The 18,244-nt window shown below is 48.5% G+C and overlaps 1 protein-coding gene across 1 annotated transcript in view; it reads left to right on the forward strand.

The window, feature by feature from the left end:
* Window positions 1-17,743, forward strand: part of vstm5 (V-set and transmembrane domain containing 5) — a 32,097-nt gene extending 14,354 nt beyond the window's left edge. Inside the window, exon 3 of the mRNA XM_085999925.1 lies at window positions 17,554-17,743. Within this exon, the coding sequence (XP_085856051.1) occupies window positions 17,554-17,729 (176 nt within the window). The 3' untranslated portion in view covers window positions 17,730-17,743. The remainder of the gene's footprint in view (window positions 1-17,553) is intronic.
* The last annotated feature ends 501 nt before the right edge of the window (window positions 17,744-18,244 follow it).

Consider the following 18,244-nt stretch of genomic DNA (forward strand, 5'->3'; position numbering starts at 1 on the left):
CAGAAGGCAGTTGAGGCCAATCATTAAATATATTCAAGAAGGAGTGTGGTAAACCACGTTCACTATCGTATCACTGTTAGTAGTTAGCACTGTTCACCACTGTTCGTTATAACTGTATCACTGACCACTATTGTATCACGGTACGAGGTCGCCTCTTGCCACACTGCTATACCTGGGATGACCACTGCCGACTCCGCCTTGGCTCCACCCACCAGGCCAGGTATAAAGGTGAGCGACTGGCTGGTATTCCTCCTGCTTGGATCGGATCACCCACGAGAGTGGGCTCTGTTATTTAGTCAATAAAAACCTTTAGTCACCTTCGTAACTCTTCGCCTTTTATTGGAGGAATTGATAGGTATATCAATTTTATTGACTAAATTTAATGATGTCCGACAACGAGTCACAACCGGCGGAGGAGCCACCAGCGCAGCTCCCAGGAGCACAGCCACACCAGCCAGCTTGGCTGCGAGCCCTCAGACCGCCGTACCTGGACCTGAACCCACGAGCAGCAAACTCAGCCGCAGACTTTAAACACTGGCTGGTCTGCTTCGAATCATACCTGAGAGAATCCAGCGTCCCTCAGGCATCCAAACTAAGTGTCCTGCAGGCACAACTGAGCCCGAGAGTATACACTCTCATCGAGGACATGACTACCTACGAGACCGCCATCAACCTGCTGAAACAGAAGTACCGGACCCCGGTAAACTACATGTACGCTAGGCACCTCCTAAGATCACGGCCGCAACAGCCAGGAGAATCAGTAGCCGAATTCTCACAGGCGCTATATGCACTCGCCAGGAACTGTGACTTTAAATCGGTGTCGGCAGCCGAAAATACTGAAGATAATATCCGCGACGCATTCCTGAAAGGCCTACGGTCCGAGTACTCACGGCAAAGACTGCTGGAAGCTAAAGACCTCAGCATGGAAAAAGCTGAAGCCCTCGCTATCTCCCTGGAAGTGGCCCACCAAGATCAGGAAGCACTCACCAGGTACTGCTCGCGACCCTGGGACTCGGGCCCGACCCCTACCACAGCACCCTTCCCAGCGCCGCCCCCGGGACCTACCTCTGCGTCGACGTCCCGGACCCGACCGGCCCCGCCACCCCCGGCACCGGCCCCGACATCGGGCATCCGCGATCGGGCCGCCGGCTGTTTTTTTTGTGGCCAGGAGAAGCACCCGAGGTCGCGCTGCCCAGCCAAGAACTCCATATGTAAAACCTGCCTGAAGAAAGGCCACTTCTCCAAGGCCTGCAGGAGCGGATCCTCAGAGGCCAGCAGTGCCGCATGCGAACTATGGGGGCGGCCATCTTCGTTTAGGGCAACTGAGGCCAGCATCCCCACACATGAGTCATGGGGGCGGCCATCTTTGTTTAGGGCAACTGAGGCCAGCATCCCCACACATGAGTCATGGGGCGGCCATCTTTGATTAAGGCAACCGACCCCAATAGTGCCTCATGGGGCCCTACCTCGTGGGAGACGCCATTTTACTCACCACGCCCGACCGCCTCGCCCGCAGATGACAACGACTCGCTCAGCTACACACTAGCTTCCGTCACCCTGGACCAAGCCCGCCCGCACCATCTGTCCAAGTCAATGATGGACATCAAAGTGAACGGCCACGCCACGACCTGCCTGTTCGACAGCGGAAGCACGGAGAGCTTCATCCACCCAGACACGGTGAGCCACTACTCCCTCTCTGTCCTACCAACGCGCAGCCGAATCTCGATGGCATCGAGGTCCCACGCCACGGACATCAGCGGCTACTGTGTCGTGACCCTGTCGGTTAAGGGCACGGAGTATAAAAACTTTAAACTCCTCGTCCTCCCCCATCTCTGCGCTGCCGTCCTACTAGGGCTGGACTTCCAATCCCACCTCCAAAGCGTAACCCTAGCATACGGTGGACCCCTCCCCCCACTCACAGTCAACAACCAGCAAACGTTAAACCGCCCACCACGTAACACCTGCAGCCTCTCCACCCTCAAGGTCCCGCCACCCTCTCTGTTTGCTAACCTTACCCCTGACTGCAAACCCGTCGCTACCAAGAGCAGGCGGTATAGCGCCGGGGACAGAGCCTTCATTAGCTCTGAGGTGCGGCGCCTCCTGAAAGAGGGCATTATCGAGGGGAGCAGCAGCCCCTGGCGTGCCCAGGTCGTAGTCGTAAAGACCGGCGATAAAAACCGCCTGGTCATCGACTACAGCCAGACCATAAACAGATATACCCAGCTGGACGCATACCCCCTCCCCCGCATATCTGACATGGTCAATCAGATTGCACAGTATAAAGTATTCTCGACCATCGACCTGAAGTCGGCCTACCACCAACTCCCTATCCACCCTGAGGACCGCCAGTATACCGCCTTCGAGGCGAATGGGCGCCTATACCACTTCCTTAGGGTCCCCTTCGGTGTCACTAATGGGGTCTCGGTCTTCCAAAGGGAGATGGACCAGATGGTTGACCAGAACGAACTGCAGGCTACATTCCCCTACCTAGATAACGTCACTATCTGCGGCCGCGACCGGCAGGAACATGACGCGAATCTGGAGAAATTCCTCCGTACGGCCCAACGGCTGAACCTCACCTACAATAAGGAGAAATGCGTGTTTAACACCACGCGCCTTGCCATCCTCGGCTGCGTAGTGGAGAACGGAATCATCGGCCCCGACCCAGAAAGAATGCGCCCCCTCATGGAGCTACCCCTCCCCCACTGCCCTAAAGCACTTAGGAGAACCCTGGGGCTTTTCGCCTACTATGCCCAATGGGTACCCAATTACGCGGACAAAGCCAGACCCCTCCTGAAAGCCACTTCCTTCCCCCTCACGGAGGAGGCGTGCGCGGCCTTCTCCCTCATTAAGGGAGACATAGCCAAGGCCACGATGCACGCAGTGGACGAGTCCATCCCCTTCCAGGTGGAGAGCGACGCATCCGACTTCGCCTTAGCCGCCACCCTAAACCAGGAGGGGAGGCCAGTGGCCTTCTTCTCAAGGACCCTACAGGGCCCCGAGATCCGACATTCGTCGGTCGAGAAAGAGGCCCAGGCGATCGTGGAGGCAGTACGGCGCTGGAGGCACTACCTGGCAGGCAAACGATTTACCCTCCTCACCGACCAGCGTTCGGTGGCTTTCATGTTTAATAACAAGCTGAAGGGCAAAATCAAGAATGACAAGATTTTGAGATGGAGAATCGAGCTCTCCACCTACGATTATGAGATCTTGTACCGGCCAGGCAAGCTGAACGAATCCCCTGATGCCCTTTCACGAATGACATGCGCCAGCGCGCATATCGATAGGCTTCAGACCCTCCACGACCAGCTCTGCCACCCCGGAGTCACCAGACTCTACCATTTCATTAAGGCCCGCAACCTGACCTACTCCATCGAGGAGGTCAGGACCATGACCAGGAACTGCCAGACCTGTGCGGAGTGCAAACCGCACTTCTATAGGCCGGACCGAGCAAGCCTGATCAAGGCCACCCGCCCCTTCGAGCGCCTGAGCATCGACTTTAAGGGGCCCCTCCCGTCCTCTGACCGTAATGTGTACTTCCTCAACATCGTTGATGAGTACTCCCGTTTCCCCTTTGCCTTCCCCTGCCCCGACATGACCAGTAGCACGGTCATTAAGTGCCTGAATGCCCTCTTCGCCTTGTTCGGGTTCCCGAACTATATACACAGCGACCGGGGCTCCTCCTTCATGAGCGAGGAACTCCGGCAATTCCTCCTAGAGAGAGGTATTGCAGCAAGCAGGACCACCAGCTACAACCCCAGAGGTAACGGTCAGGTGGAAAGAGAGAACGCGACGGTATGGAAGGCCGTCCTCTTAGCCTTAAAGTCTAAGGGCCTCCCAACCTCCCGCTGGCAAGAAGTCCTCCCGACAGCGCTGCACTCCATCCGGTCATTACTTTGCACGGCCACTAACACCACCCCCCATGAACGAATGTTCGTTTTCCCCAGGAAGTCGACTACGGGAACCACTCTACCAACCTGGCTGACCGCCCCGGGGCCGGTCTGGCTGCGGAAACACGTGAGGGCCCATAAAACGGACCCCCTGGTCGAGAGGGTGAACCTCCTGCACGCCAACCCCCAGTACGCCTACGTGGCGTACCCAGACGGGCGGGAGGACACTGTCTCCCTACGAGACCTCGCACCCTCAGCCGATCCGGAAACACCGCCACCACCCCCCCCAACCCCAGCCCAGGTAGACGGCATGCCGGAACCCCACGAGCCCTCGCCGACCACGCAAACACCAGCATCAACACCGGATAAGGCACCAGCACCGGATAAGGCAACACCACCGCTGCGGCGATCGGAGAGGCTTACGAAGCCTCCGGACAGACTGACCTACCAGAATTGGTAGTACACTTCACCCCGCCGGACTTAATTCTAAACAAGGGGTGAATGTGGTAAACCACGTTCACTATCGTATCACTGTTAGTAGTTAGCACTGTTCACCACTGTTCGTTATAACTGTATCACTGACCACTATTGTATCACGGTACGAGGTCGCCTCTTGCCACACTGCTATACCTGGGATGACCACTGCCGACTCCGCCTTGGCTCCACCCACCAGGCCAGGTATAAAGGTGAGCGACTGGCTGGTATTCCTCCTGCTTGGATCGGATCACCCACGAGAGTGGGCTCTGTTATTTAGTCAATAAAAACCTTTAGTCACCTTCGTAACTCTTCGCCTTTTATTGGAGGAATTGATAGGTATATCAAGGAGTTAAATATATTTCTTACGGCTAAAGGGATCAAGGGATATGGGGAGAAAGCAGGGACAGGGTACTGAATTTGGATGATCAGCCATGATCTCATTAAATGGCGGAGCAGGCTCAAGGGGCCGAATGGCCTACTCCTGCTCCTATCTTCTATGTTTCTATAACAAAAACTCCTGGCTTTTTTTCTTTTAAATAAATTTCAAATCCAGTTTAATAACAGGTTTGCGGAGCCTTCCTGATCTCCTTAAAGAAGGTTTGGTGTTGAACCAATTTTCGGGCTGTTTTATTTTGGTTCTGAACTCAAAAAAGTAGGTACCACCACTCTGCTTCCCCACTTGATACAACTTTGCTCACAAGACAATTCAGTACGACGGTTATGGAATGGTTTCAATTCTGTGTCCATACACTGATCAGTCCATCCATTCAAGGTGTTTTTATACACTCTTTTCAGTGCTGAGTTGTTTTGAGTCTCATCTGCCATCTCAGTTGCATTCACGGAAAAGCCTTTGTCAACTGCAACTAGCGTGAAAATAGCACCTTCACTCTCACACAAGTCCTCATGTGGCAACCAGGACAAGGCATCTGTGATTGCGTTTTGCTTTGAAGTGCGATATTCAATCGTGCAGTCATATTGTGACAACAACACTGCCCAACGTTGCATTCTTGATGCAGCCATTGCAGGGATGGCAGATTTGGGCCCCAATATTGCTAGGAGCGGTTTGTGATCAATTATCAGGGTGAACTTTCTGCCGATCAGGAACTGCTGGAACTTCTTGATTCCAAACACTATGGCGAGTGCTTCCTTTTCAATTTGCACATAGTTTCTTTCGCTCTTTGTGAGGGTTTGCGTTGCAAACGCAATTGGTTTCTCTTGGCTGTAATCCATTACATGGCTTATGACAGCTCCCACACCGTAACTGGAAGCATCACACACTAACTTAAGCTCACGCTCTGTGTCATAGTGCACAAGTAGAGCATCACGAGAGAGACTTCTTACAAGCGTCATAAGCTTTCTGTTGTGCTTTCGTCCACTTCCACTGGACATCCTTCTTGAGGAGCTCGTACAAAGGAGTTAACATGGTCGCTAACTCGGGTAAGAAACGTGCATAGTACTTGACCATTCCAAGGAAAGATCTTAACTCAGATAGTTCTGTGGCTTTGGAGCATTCCTTCACCGGTTGCAAGCCATTTGGTCAAGCCATCAGACCAAGGTACACAACCTCAGGCTGCACAAAAGCACATTTGTTCCTTTTCAATTTGACATTGTGGGCATTCAACCTTTGAAGCACTATATCTAACACTTCTAGATTTTCTTCCTCGCTGCTTGTTGCGATCAGCACATCGTCTTGATTGCATAAGCAATTTGGAACGCCTTGCAAAACCTTATCCATCGTAGCCTGCAAGATTTTGGAGGAGGACTTTACACCATATGGCAGCTTGGTGTATGAGTACAGTGCCTCGTGTGTGTTGATGGTGAGATACCGTTGACTCTCTTTGTTAACATTCAGCTGAGCATAAGCATGTGACAGGTCAAGCTTGGAGAAAACCTTTGACCCAGAGAGTGCTGCATACAAATCTTGCAATGTAGGTGATGGGTACTGCTCATCGTCAACTGCTTGGTTGATAGTAACTTTGTAGTCACCGCACAAGCGTATAATTTGTCACCTTTGGGCACTACCACAATCGGGGTAGCCCATTCAGTTTTGTCAGTTTTTACTAGCACTCCGTTCTCTCTGAGCTTCACTAGCTCTTTCTCCACCTGACTTTTCAACGCATAGGGGACCGGCCTTGCCTTACAATAGACGGGCTTTGTGTTGGACTTGATGCGGATATGCATGTCATACCCAGTGATACCCTCATAACTGACTGTGAACATGCTTTCGTACTTGTTCAACATCGTGTCAAGTCGCTTCTTTGAAGCAGTTACACTGAAGATGTTTTTCCAGTCTAGTTTTAACTTTCTCAACTAGTCTTTGTCCATGAGAGTTGGCCTGTTGTTGTAGCTCACTAAAATAATAGAAATCACACAACACCAGGTTATAGTCCAACAGCTTTATTTGAAATCACAAGCTTTCGGAGCGCTGCTCCTTCGTCAGGTGAAGTGGAGAGATGCATAAAAACACAGCTTATATAGTCAGAGAATAATATCAGATGTTTACAGGTAATCTTTCTAACTGCCATTTATCACACCTCGGCAGAGAGATAATCACAGCAATCAAAGGTGTAAATGGTGTCCAAACAGGTTAGTCAGGAAAACATTACATCAAAGAACAATGAGGTGGAGTCACAAGGGGTCAAATGTTGCAGATGCTGGGGTCTGTATGAAAAACAAAAAAACAGACAAAAAACATTTTTTTTGCTGGAAATCACAGCAGGTCCGGCCGCATCTGTGTGGAGCGAACAAGCCAACGACGACTCGAGTCTGGATGACCCTACGTCAGGTGGGGTTACATGTAGCGTGACATGAACCCAAGATCCCGGTTCAGGCCGTCCTCATGGGTGCGGAACTTGGCTATCAGTTTCTGCTCGATAATTTTGCGTTGTCGTGTGTCTCGAAGGCCGCCTTGGAGAATGCTTACCCGAAGATCGGAGGCTGAATGTCCTTGACTGCTGAAGTGTTCCCCGACTGGGAGGGAACACTCCTGCCTGGCGATTGTTGTGCGGTGTCCGTTCATCCGTTGTCGCAGTGTCTGCATGGTCTCGCCGATGTACCATGCTCCAGGGCATCCTTTCCTGCAACCTATGAGGTAGACAACGTTGGCCGAGTCACATGAGTATGTACCATGTACCTGGTGGGTGGTGTCCTCACGTGTGATGATGGTATCTGTGTTGATGATCTGGCATGACTTGCAGAGGTTGCTGTGGCAGGGTTGTGTGGTGTCGTGGTCGCTGTTCTCCTGAAAGGTGAGTAATTTGCTGCGAACGATGGTCTGTTTGAGGTTAGGCGGCTGTTTGAAGGCGAGTAGTGGAGGCGTGGGGATGGCCTTAGCGAGGTGTTCGTCGTCATCGATGACATGTTGAAGGCTGCGAAGAACATGGCGTAGTTTCTCCGCTCCGGGGAAGTACTGGACGACGAAGGGTACTCTGTTGGTTGTGTCCCGTGTTTGTCTTCTGAGGAGGTCTATGCAATTTTTCACTGTGGCCCGTCGGAACTGTCGATCGACGAGTCAAGCGTCATATCCCGTTCTTACGAGGGCGTCTTTCAGCGTCTGTAGGTGTCCATCGCGTTCCTCCTCGTCTGAGCAGATCCTGTATATTCGCAGGGCTTGTCCATAGGGAATGGCTTCTTTAATGTGGTTAGGGTGGAAGCTGGAGAAGTGGAGCATCGTGAGGTTGTCCGTGGGCTTGCGGTAGAGTGAAGTGCTGAGGTGTCCGTCTTTGATGGAGATTCGTGTGTCCAAGAATGAAACCGATTCTGAGGAGTAGTCCATGGTGAGTTTGATGGTGGGATGGAACTTGTTGATGTTATCGTGTAGTCTTTTCAGTGATTCTTCGCCGTGGGTCCATAGGAAGAAAATGGCGTCGATGTATCTGGTGAATAGCGTTGGTTGAAGGTCCTGTGCAACGAAGAAGTCTTGCTCGAACTTGTGCATGAAGATGTTTGCGCATTGGGGTGCGAATTTGGTCCCCATGGCTGTTCCGTGTCTTTGGGTAAAGAACTGGTTGTCGAAGGTGAAGACATTGTGGTTAAGGATGAAGCAGATGAGTTGTAGGATGGCGTCTGGAGATTGGCTGTTGTTGGTGTTGAGTACTGAGGCTGTCGCAGCGATGCCGTCATCGTGGGGGATACTGGTGTAGAGTGCCGAGACATCCATCGTGGCCAGGAGTGTTCCTGGTTCGACTGGTCCGTGGGTGCTGAGTTTCTGTAAGAAGTCTGTAGTGTCACGACAGAAGCTGGGGGTTCCCTGTACGATGGGTTTCAGGATGCCCTCGACGTATCCAGAGAGGTTCTCACACAGGGTTCCGTTGCCTGATACGATAGGACGTCCAGGTGTGTTGGCTTTGTGTATCTTTGGGAGGCAGTAGAAGTCTCCCACGCGGGGAGTACGTGGGATGAGAGCGCGTAGGATGCTTTGAAGGTCTGGATCGAAGGTCTTGATCAGTCTGTTGAGTTGGCGGGTGTGTTCTTTGGTCGGATCTGCGGGTAACTGTCTGTAGTGTTCCTGGTTGTCCAGTTGTCGGTATGCTTCTTTGCAATAAGAACATAAGAACATAAGAAATAGGAGCAGGAGTCGGCCAATCGGCCCCTCGAGCCTGCTCCGCCATTCAATAAGATCATGGCTGATCTGATCCTAACCGCCAATCCACTATCACAGAACCATCTCCTGAATCTAACAGAATTAGACACACGAAATAGGAGCAGGATCAGGCTACACGGCCCCTGGGCCTGCTCTGCTACCCACAGGGCATGACCGATCCGAACCTAGACTCATGTCCAAATTCCTGCCCGCTCCCCGTAACCCTTAATTCCCTTTACTTCGAGGAAACTGTCTATTTCTGTTTTAAATTTATGTAATGATGTAGTTTCTACAGCTTTTTGGGGCAGCATATTCCATGGACCTACCACCCTCTGAGTGAAGTAGTTCCTCCTCATCTCAGTTTTGAAAGAGCAGCCCCTTATTCTAAGACTATGCCCCCTAGTTCTAGTTTCACCCATCATCGGGAACATCCTCCCCGCATCCACTCGATCCAACCCCTTCACAATCTTATATGTTTCAATAAGATCGCCTCTCATTTTTCTGAACTCCAATGAGTAGAGTCCCAATCTACTCAACCTCTCCTCATATGTCCATCCCTTCATCCCCGGGATTAACCGAGTGAACCTTCTTTGTACTGACTCGAGAGCAAGTATGTCCTTTCTTAAGTATGGACACCAAAACTGTACGCAGTATTCCAGGTGCGGTCTCACCAATACCTTGTACAACTGAAGCAATACCTCCCTATTTTTATATTCTATCCCCCTAGCAATGAAAGCCAACATTCCATTGGCCTTCTTAATCACTTGCTGCACCTGCATACTAACCTTTTGAGTTTCGTGCACCAGGACCCCCAGATCCCTTTGTACTTCAGTACTTTCCAGTTTCTTGCCATTAAGATAATAACTTGCTCTATGATTTTTCCTGCCAAAGTGCATAACCTCACACTTTCCAGTATTGTATTCCATCTGCCAAATCTCTACCCACTTACTTAGCCTGTCTATGTCCCCTTGCAGGTTTTTTATGTCCTCCTCACTCACTACTTTCCCTCCCATCTTAGTATCATCTGCAAACTTTGATATGTTACACTCGGCCCCCTCCTCCAAATCGTTAATATAGATTGTAAAGAGTTGGGGACCCAGCACTGACCCCTGCGGAACACCACTAGTTACTGATTGCCAGTCTGAGAATGAACCATTTATCCCAACTCTCTGCTTTCTGTTAGATAGCCAATCCTCTATCCATGCCAGAATATTACCCCCAATCCCGTGATTTTTTATCTTAAGCAATAATCTTTTGTGTGGCACCTTGTCAAATGCCTTTTGGAAGTCTAAATACACTACGTCCACTGGTTCCCCTTTATCCACCCTATATGTTACTTCCTCAAAGAACTCCAGCAAATTTGTCAAACATGACTTCCCCTTCATAAAACCATGCTGACTTTGTCCTATTAAATTATGATTATCCAAATGTCCTGTTACTGTCTCCTTAGATGTTAGGCTAACCGGTCTATAGTTTCCAGCCTTCTGTCTACTGCCCTTTTTAAATAAGGGTGTTACATTAGCAGTTTTCCAGTCTGCCGGGACCTTTGCCGAGTCCAGGGAGTTTTGGAAAATTATTACCAATGCATCCACAATCCCTACCGCCACTTCCCTCAAGACCCTAGGATGTAAGCCATCAGGTCCAGGTGATTTATCCGCCTTGAGTCCCATTATTTTACCAAGTACCACTTCCTTAGTGATTTTGATCGTGTTTAGCTCCTCCCCCCCTTTAGCCCCCTGTTTGTCCAGTGTTGGGATATTCTTAGTGTCTTCTACTGTAAAGACTGATGTAAAATATTCATTCAGTGTTTTTGCCATCTCCATATTTCCCACCATTAATTTCCCGGTCTCATCCTCTAAGGGACCAACATTTACTTTAGCCACCCTTTTTCTTTTTATATAACTATAAAAACTCTTACTATCTGTTTTTATATTTTTTGCTAATTTACTTTCATAATCTATCTTCCCTTTCTTAATCAATCTTTTTGTTATTTTTTGCTGTCTTTTAAAGTTTTCCCAATCCTCTATCATCCCACTAGATTTGGCTACCTTATATGCCCTTGTTTTTAGTTGAATACTATCCTTTATTTCTTTACTTAGCCACGGATGGCTGTCTTTTATTTTACACCCTTTTCTTCTCAGTGGAATATATTTTTTTTGGAAGTTGTAAAACAACTCCTTAAATGTACACCACTGATCATGTATCGTCTTACCCTTTAATCTATTTTCCCAATCCACTCTACTCAATTCCGCTCTCATACCTTCATAGTCTCCTTTATTCAAGCTCAGCATGCTTGTTTGAGATCCAACCTTCTCACCCTCTAATTGAATATGGAATTCAACCATGTTATGGTCACTCATTCCAAGGGGATCCTTTACTAGGACATTTTTAATTAATCCTGTCTCGTTACACAGGACCAGATCTAAGGTTGCTTGCCCCCTGGTCGGTTCAGTTACATACTGCTCAAGAAACCCATCCCTAATACACTCAATGAACTCATCCTCAAGGCAGCCTGCCCAATTTGATTTGTCCAATTAATATGATAGTTAAAATCCCCCATAATTATAGATGTTCCCTTATTACAAGCCTCAACTATTTCCTGATTGATACTCCGTCCAACAGAGTTGCCACTGTTCGGAGGCCTATAGACTACGCCCACTAGTGTTTTTTTCCCCTTATTATTCCTTACCTCCACCCAAACTGTTTCATTTTCCTGATCTTTTGACCCAATATCATTTCTCTGTATTACAGTGATTCCTTCCTTTGTTAACATAGCCACCCCACCTCCCCTTCCTTCCTGCCTGTCCTTCCTGATCATTAAATAACCTGGTATGTTTAATTCCCAGGCATTGTCACCCTGCAGCCATGTTTCTGTAATGGCCACAAGATCATACCCATATGTAGTTATTTGTGCCATTAACTCATCTATTTTGTTACGAATGCTACGTGCATTCAAATAGAGAACTTTCAAATATGTTTTGTGACACTTAATCCTGCTTTTGCCCTTTTTATTACTTTACCTTTTACTCCATACCTTCTGCCCCTTCCTGACACGCTCTGGTTTTTAATTTCCCCACTGCTACCTAAGTCTATGACCTTCTCTGTTGTCATTTTTATTATTTGCTCTCTAGGAACCTCCCCCCCACTAGTTAGTTTAAAGCCCTCTCTACAGCCCTAGTTCTATGATCCGCCAGGACTCTAGTCCCAGCACTGGCCAAGTGAAGCCCATCCCAACGGAACAGCTCCCTCCTGCCCCAGTACTGGTGCCAGTGTCCCAGGAAGCAAAACCCATTTCTCCCACACCAGTCTTTGAGCCACGCATTTAACTCTCTTATTTTATTTGTCCTAGCCAAATTTGCTCGTGGCTCAGGTAATAATCCAGAGATTATTACCCTTGTGGTTCTGCTTTTTAATTTGGCCCCTAGCTGCTCAAACTCCCTCAGCAGAACCTCCTTCCTTGTCCTATCTTTGTCGTTGGTACCAACATGGACCACGACAACTGGAACCTCCCCCTCCCACTCCAAGTTTCTCTCCAGTCCAGAGGAGATGTCCTTAACCCTGGCACCAGGCAGGCAACACAGCCTTCGGGACTCTCGCTCTCGGCTGCAAAGAACTCTATCTATCCCCCTAACGATACTATCCCCTACCACTACAACATTTCTTTTAACTCCCCCCACTTGAATGGCCCCCCGCTCCACGGTGCTGTGGCCAGGTTGCTCATCCTCCCCGCAGTCCCTGTTCCCATCCTCACAGGGATTAAGAGCATCGAACCTGTTGGACAAGTGCAAGGGCTGCGGCTCCTCCAACACTACCTCCTGGATCCCCGTACCTGCCTCACTTCTAGTCACACCATCCTGACCCTGGCCACGGACTACATCTGAATTAATTAATCTAATTGGTGTGAATACCTCGTGATACACAGAGTCCAGGTAACTCTCCCCCTCCCTGATGTGTCTCAGTGTTTGAAGCTCGGACTCCAGCTCTTCAACACGGAGCCAGAATTCCTCGAGCAGCCAACACTTACTGCAAATGTGATCACCGTGAGCATCAATGGTGTCCACCAGCTCCCACATATTGCAGCAGCAACACATCACCTGATCTCCCATTCTATGTAATTAATTAAATTTATTAATATTATTCTTAAATACCCTCTGCCCCAATTCTAGGTGGTGAATATCACACCTTAGAAACTATAAACCAAAGAGATTTAAGCTTAAAAAGGGAGAAATACTTACCAACCAATCATTTACCCGCTTTCTGGTGACGTCACCCTTGGATTACTTTTTACCTCTCTCCTTCCCTCCGAGTTCCCAGACCGGAGACCGGTCTCTGGGGCCTTACTTGGTCTCTGGGGCCTTTTATAGCCCCGCTCTGCCGCTCGAGATTCCCGCCGACGCTCTGAGGCCTTACCTGGTCTCTGGGGCCTTTTATAGCCCCGCTCTGCCGCTCGAGATTCCCGCCGACGCTCTGAGGCCTTACCTGGTCTCTGGGGCCTTTTATAGCCCCGCTCTGCCGCTCGAGATTCCCGCCGACGCTCTGAGGCCTTACCTGGTCTCTGGGGCCTTTTACAGCCCCGCTCTGCCGCTCGAGATTCCCGCCGACGCTCTGAGGCCTTACCTGGTCTCTGGGGCTTTTATAGCCCCGGTCTGCCGCTTGAGTTTCCCGCCGACGCTCTGAGGCCTTACCTGGTCTCTGGGGCCTTTTATAGCCCCGCTCTGCTGCTCGAGTTTCCCGCCGACGCTGTGAGGCCTTACCTGGTCTCTGGGGCCTTTTATAGCCCCGCTCTGCCGCTCGAGTTTCCCGCCAACGCTGTAGTCCATTCTGTTCTGTATGACGATGGCTCCTCCTTTATCTGCTGGTTTGATGACGATCCCAGTCCAACACCGGCATCTCCACACCATGACTAAAATAATAGGCAGCTTTACTGACTGGCCATTGTGTTGAACTGTACATTCCATTTGTCCACCTGTCTCTAGGATTTCTGCGGAGTAGGTTTTTAACTCTACGGTACTCTTTGTAAGTGGTACTTCATTAAACTTACTCTCATATGTGTCCTTACTCATGATAGAGCAGTCCGCCGCTGTGCCGATACACATGTTAATATATTGCTCATTAACCAGAAGTTTTGTACAGAAGTCTTTCTCACAACTGCTAGTGTTGCCGCTAGTGGCATAGATACTGTAGATGCCTAGTTCTTCAACATCTGGTGTGTTCACTTCAATATTGTGAGCTCTTCCCTTTTGTTGTCGCTGCTTTGCATTGCCACTAGAATGGTTCTTACTCCTGCTTTAGATCTAGCTCTGCAAGCTGCTGAAATATGACCTTGCTTCTGGCAGTGAAAACACTTAGCATTTCTGTATTGACAGGGCTGTGGTGAGTGATTTCCATTGCAGCGATAACAATTCACTGATCTGCTCTCACTGACATGCTTTTAACCCAGTCTCACAACTTTAGAAATAACAACAGAAAATGCTGGAAATACTCAGCAGGCCAGGCAGCATCCATGGAGAGAGAAACAGAGTTAACGTTTCAGGTCTGGAACCCTTCATCAGAACTGGAAACAGCTGGAGATGTAACATATTAAGCAGGTGCAGAGACGAGGGGCGGGGTGTTAGGAGGGGAGGAAGGAATTGAAAGAATATATTGTGCTTATGTAAGAGGCAGGAAAGATAAAATGTTGCAAATGGGAATGGCAAAATAATACAGCATGAAAAATGGGAGCAGGGGTTATTGTCTGAAAGGCTGTAAAGTGCCTAATCGAAAGATGAGGTGCTGTTCCTCAAGCTTACGTTGAGCTTCATTGGAACAATGTAATAAGCCGAGGACAGAGAGATCAGAGTGGGAATGAATCGGAGAATTAAAGTGACAGGTGACCGGAAGCTCAGGGTCACCCCTATGGACTGAACAGAGGTGTTCCACAAAGCGGTCGCCCAATCTGCATTTGGTCTCCCCAATGTAGAGGAGACCGCATCGTGAGCAGCGAATACAGTATATTAAATTGCAAGAAGTACACGTAAATTTAGGTTTGGCAGTGGCTTTGTGACTGTAGACCTCAGCTGCACTAGTCACTTGAGTTTGGACGGAGCTCCCTAGCATTCTTAGACACCATCTCCATAGATAGGGCAACTTTGCATGCTGTGTCAAACGTTAGGTTTGGAATGTTCAGTCATGTGGACTGTGTGCACTCATCCACCAGTCCACGCACAAACTTATCTCTCAACGCACGATCCAAAAATGTGCCGAAGTTAAAATGCAAAGACAGGTTCTTAAGAGCTACAATGATGGTTTCATTTTGTTTTTGGTTTCTGGTACAAAACATTTAGGCCGCAAAATTCGGCTGCTTTGCGCCTGCCGGTAGCGCCTCTGGGGGGTGCTAATGGGCGCAAAGGGCTTATCGTCTGGGTGGCGCCTCCCAAGAAATTTGGCGGGGCGCTGCTGAAGCACTAGCTGATAGCGCCGCACCCCCGCCGGTAGCGCCCCAGGCTGCCGCGATGCCATTGATGACGTCACGGCACCACGCCACCCTGATGGGCTAGTGTGGGCCATCAGAGGCTCTGCAGAGCTCACAGCATCCCTCCCCTTTAACGGAAGGGGGGGCGGTGAAACGCGTCAATGCTACGCAGAAAGGCCGCATAGCGCTCCGGCGATACCACGTTTTGTGCCCCCGACACCGCCCCAAGAGGAAGTGGAGTACCCAAGATAGCGCTCCGTTTCCTCATCAGGGTGGTAAGCCGAATTTAGCAGCCAGAGCGGTACTTCCACGTTGGCTGCTAAATCTTCGGCGATAATTCGGTTACCATCTCCAAACGGAGCGGAACTGATTTTCACCATAGCTTTCTGCTATTTCTACCGGCTTTGGTTCGAAATGATCCTTGAGTTTCTTGACAATGTCTTCAAATGATGCATCCTTCGCTTTCCCTGGCGCGAGTAGGTTTGTCAAAGTTCCGTCGACATCTGGCCTGATCTCGGTTAGAAAAATTGCTTTCTTCTGTTCAAAAATTACTTTATTTTGAGTCTGAACATTCTCATCTGCACCTTCGGTCTCAATAATGTTATTGGCCCTAAAAAACAACTCCATCCGTTCAATGTAAGAACTGAATGTTTTGCGAGCTCAGTTATACATGCCAAGGCTTCCGATGAATCCCGTAGGCGTGGCCATGGTTGTCTCAATCCCATCGAACAGTGACTTAGCATGCTACCTGTGTACTTGTGAGAATCAACGCTGCTGTTGTGTGTATATATACACGCAAAGATGAAGTACAGACAATTCTGCATCAGCATTAATAGTAAAACATCGCAAAAATTCAGTTTAGGTGTTACAAATTCACTTTAAACTTTTCCACTCGAAGGTTGAACACTGTGTCCTTCCATGATCTCTAAAAATGGCTTTGGGATCCCATCCTCATCGCCAAAATGTAATATATGTCGGTAGAACAAATGAAAGACAGAGGCACGATGAGTTGCTAATTCATGTGCTTGTTTATTAGGCCAGAGCAAACTGAGCATGCTCATACTAAACCATGTGATAAACCATGTGATAATACATTACACCTCCCCCCCACCCCCCACCACTCATCTCTCAATCACAGCCAGACAAACCCCCCCCAATCCCCTGATCACGGCCAGACCCCTCATTATGCTGATTGGGGCCAGAACTCCTCTCCCCCCCCCTGTGGCGTTGCCACATTGGGGAAACACTGTGTGTATGTAGATAAACCTGTATAATCCCCTTTTAACTGCTGTATTCCCCTCCCCCCGCAAGACAGTTGCAAGCTGAGAGGAATAAGGCACGTTCAGACTTGCCTGCTGCTGATAGAAGGAAAACCAATCAGGTTCCAGCAGGTGACCAATCCGTGAGTCATCACAGGTTCGCGAGCTTCACGAATTCAGTACTGTATTGTGAGAGTTGGAGTAAAGACCTATTTCTTGTAGCTCGCTGTGTTGCCTATTTCTTTACGTGGGAGACCGTAGTCCCCCACACCCCCATGCTGGAATGAAACCCTCACTGTCTGCAAGAAGAATTGCCAATTAGGTGAGTTACCATTCCCCAGCTGAAAGAGTTTGCAGGATCCCTTTTGTGAAGCCTCTGCTATTCCTCTTGAGTAACCTACATGAGAGCTACATTAATTGACTTTCTCTCATGTAGGTTTTCACCCCGTATTTCAGAGGGAACAATTTGCATCTACTCAGCACCTCACTTGACAACTAAGCTGATTTCAGGATAGCATGAGATCAAGAATCCATGTGCAGAATTGCACGGGAAATTCTGCAACCTACCAATCAATGGCAGTATATTACTGTTATTATGCAATATACTATAAGATCATCTCCATTTATTTTATCTTGTCTTTTTTTGCACATAGCCTCTCTGATCATATAGACGCAGATAGAGTCTACTAATGCACACTGACTGACTGCGGACTGAATGTTTCCTCATAACTTATAATTGCAATAACATAGTATTATACTGCTTTTCCTTATAAGAAATCAGATCAAAATCAGAAATCTAATTATAACAATATGCCACTAACAATATAACATCCATGGCTTCAAAAGTTTATCCAGGCTAAGTTTCCATTTCTTTTAACGTTTGTGTTTCCACAGAACCAGTTTATAAGGACTTGTGTTTTGTAGTTGTTGTCACTACAGTACTTGTTGCAATATCTATTCTTCTAATGTTCTTCCTATGGATCTGCAATCAAAGTTTGGAACTGTGCAAAATGAAGAGGAGAGCACAAAGTGTAAATGGTAATCTCATCATAGTAAGTGGGGTTAGATAAATAAAGAATTCATCGTAGCGAAGCATAGAGATTATTATTCTGTGAACTGCATAATTTTTGCACAGAATAATAATTCAGGGTTATAGATACCACATTTGCTAAATTTGTATTAATTTAGAATAATTAGCTTGCACTAGGATTAATGAAACACTAGTGCACTTTTGCCCAAGCTCCTAAAATTCCTCCTGGGACTGAACAGGCTTAACGCGTGTTAGCAGCTTTTTATCACCTCTTGAGGGCCAATTAACAGCAAATGAGCAGATGTGCTCATGCTTGCCTTCCAGCCCAGCTCATGTAATGAAGCCAGCTACAGAGGTAACATTAAAGCAACGGGGAGGATTGTTAGAGGTCCAGCCTGGAGCAGAGAAGGAGATATTGTAAAAAGTGACTCAGCTGTTTCAAAGCACAGAACAGCATAAGCGCATCATCAACTTATGCTTTAACATGCAGGTACAGCAAACAATTAGGAAAGCAAATGGTATGTTGGACTTTATTACAAGATGATTTGAGTATAA

This window comes from Somniosus microcephalus, chromosome 10, assembly GCF_052327205.1.
Source record: "Somniosus microcephalus isolate GS21.2 chromosome 10, FLI_Smic_1.0, whole genome shotgun sequence".
NCBI lineage: Eukaryota > Metazoa > Chordata > Chondrichthyes > Squaliformes > Somniosidae > Somniosus > Somniosus microcephalus.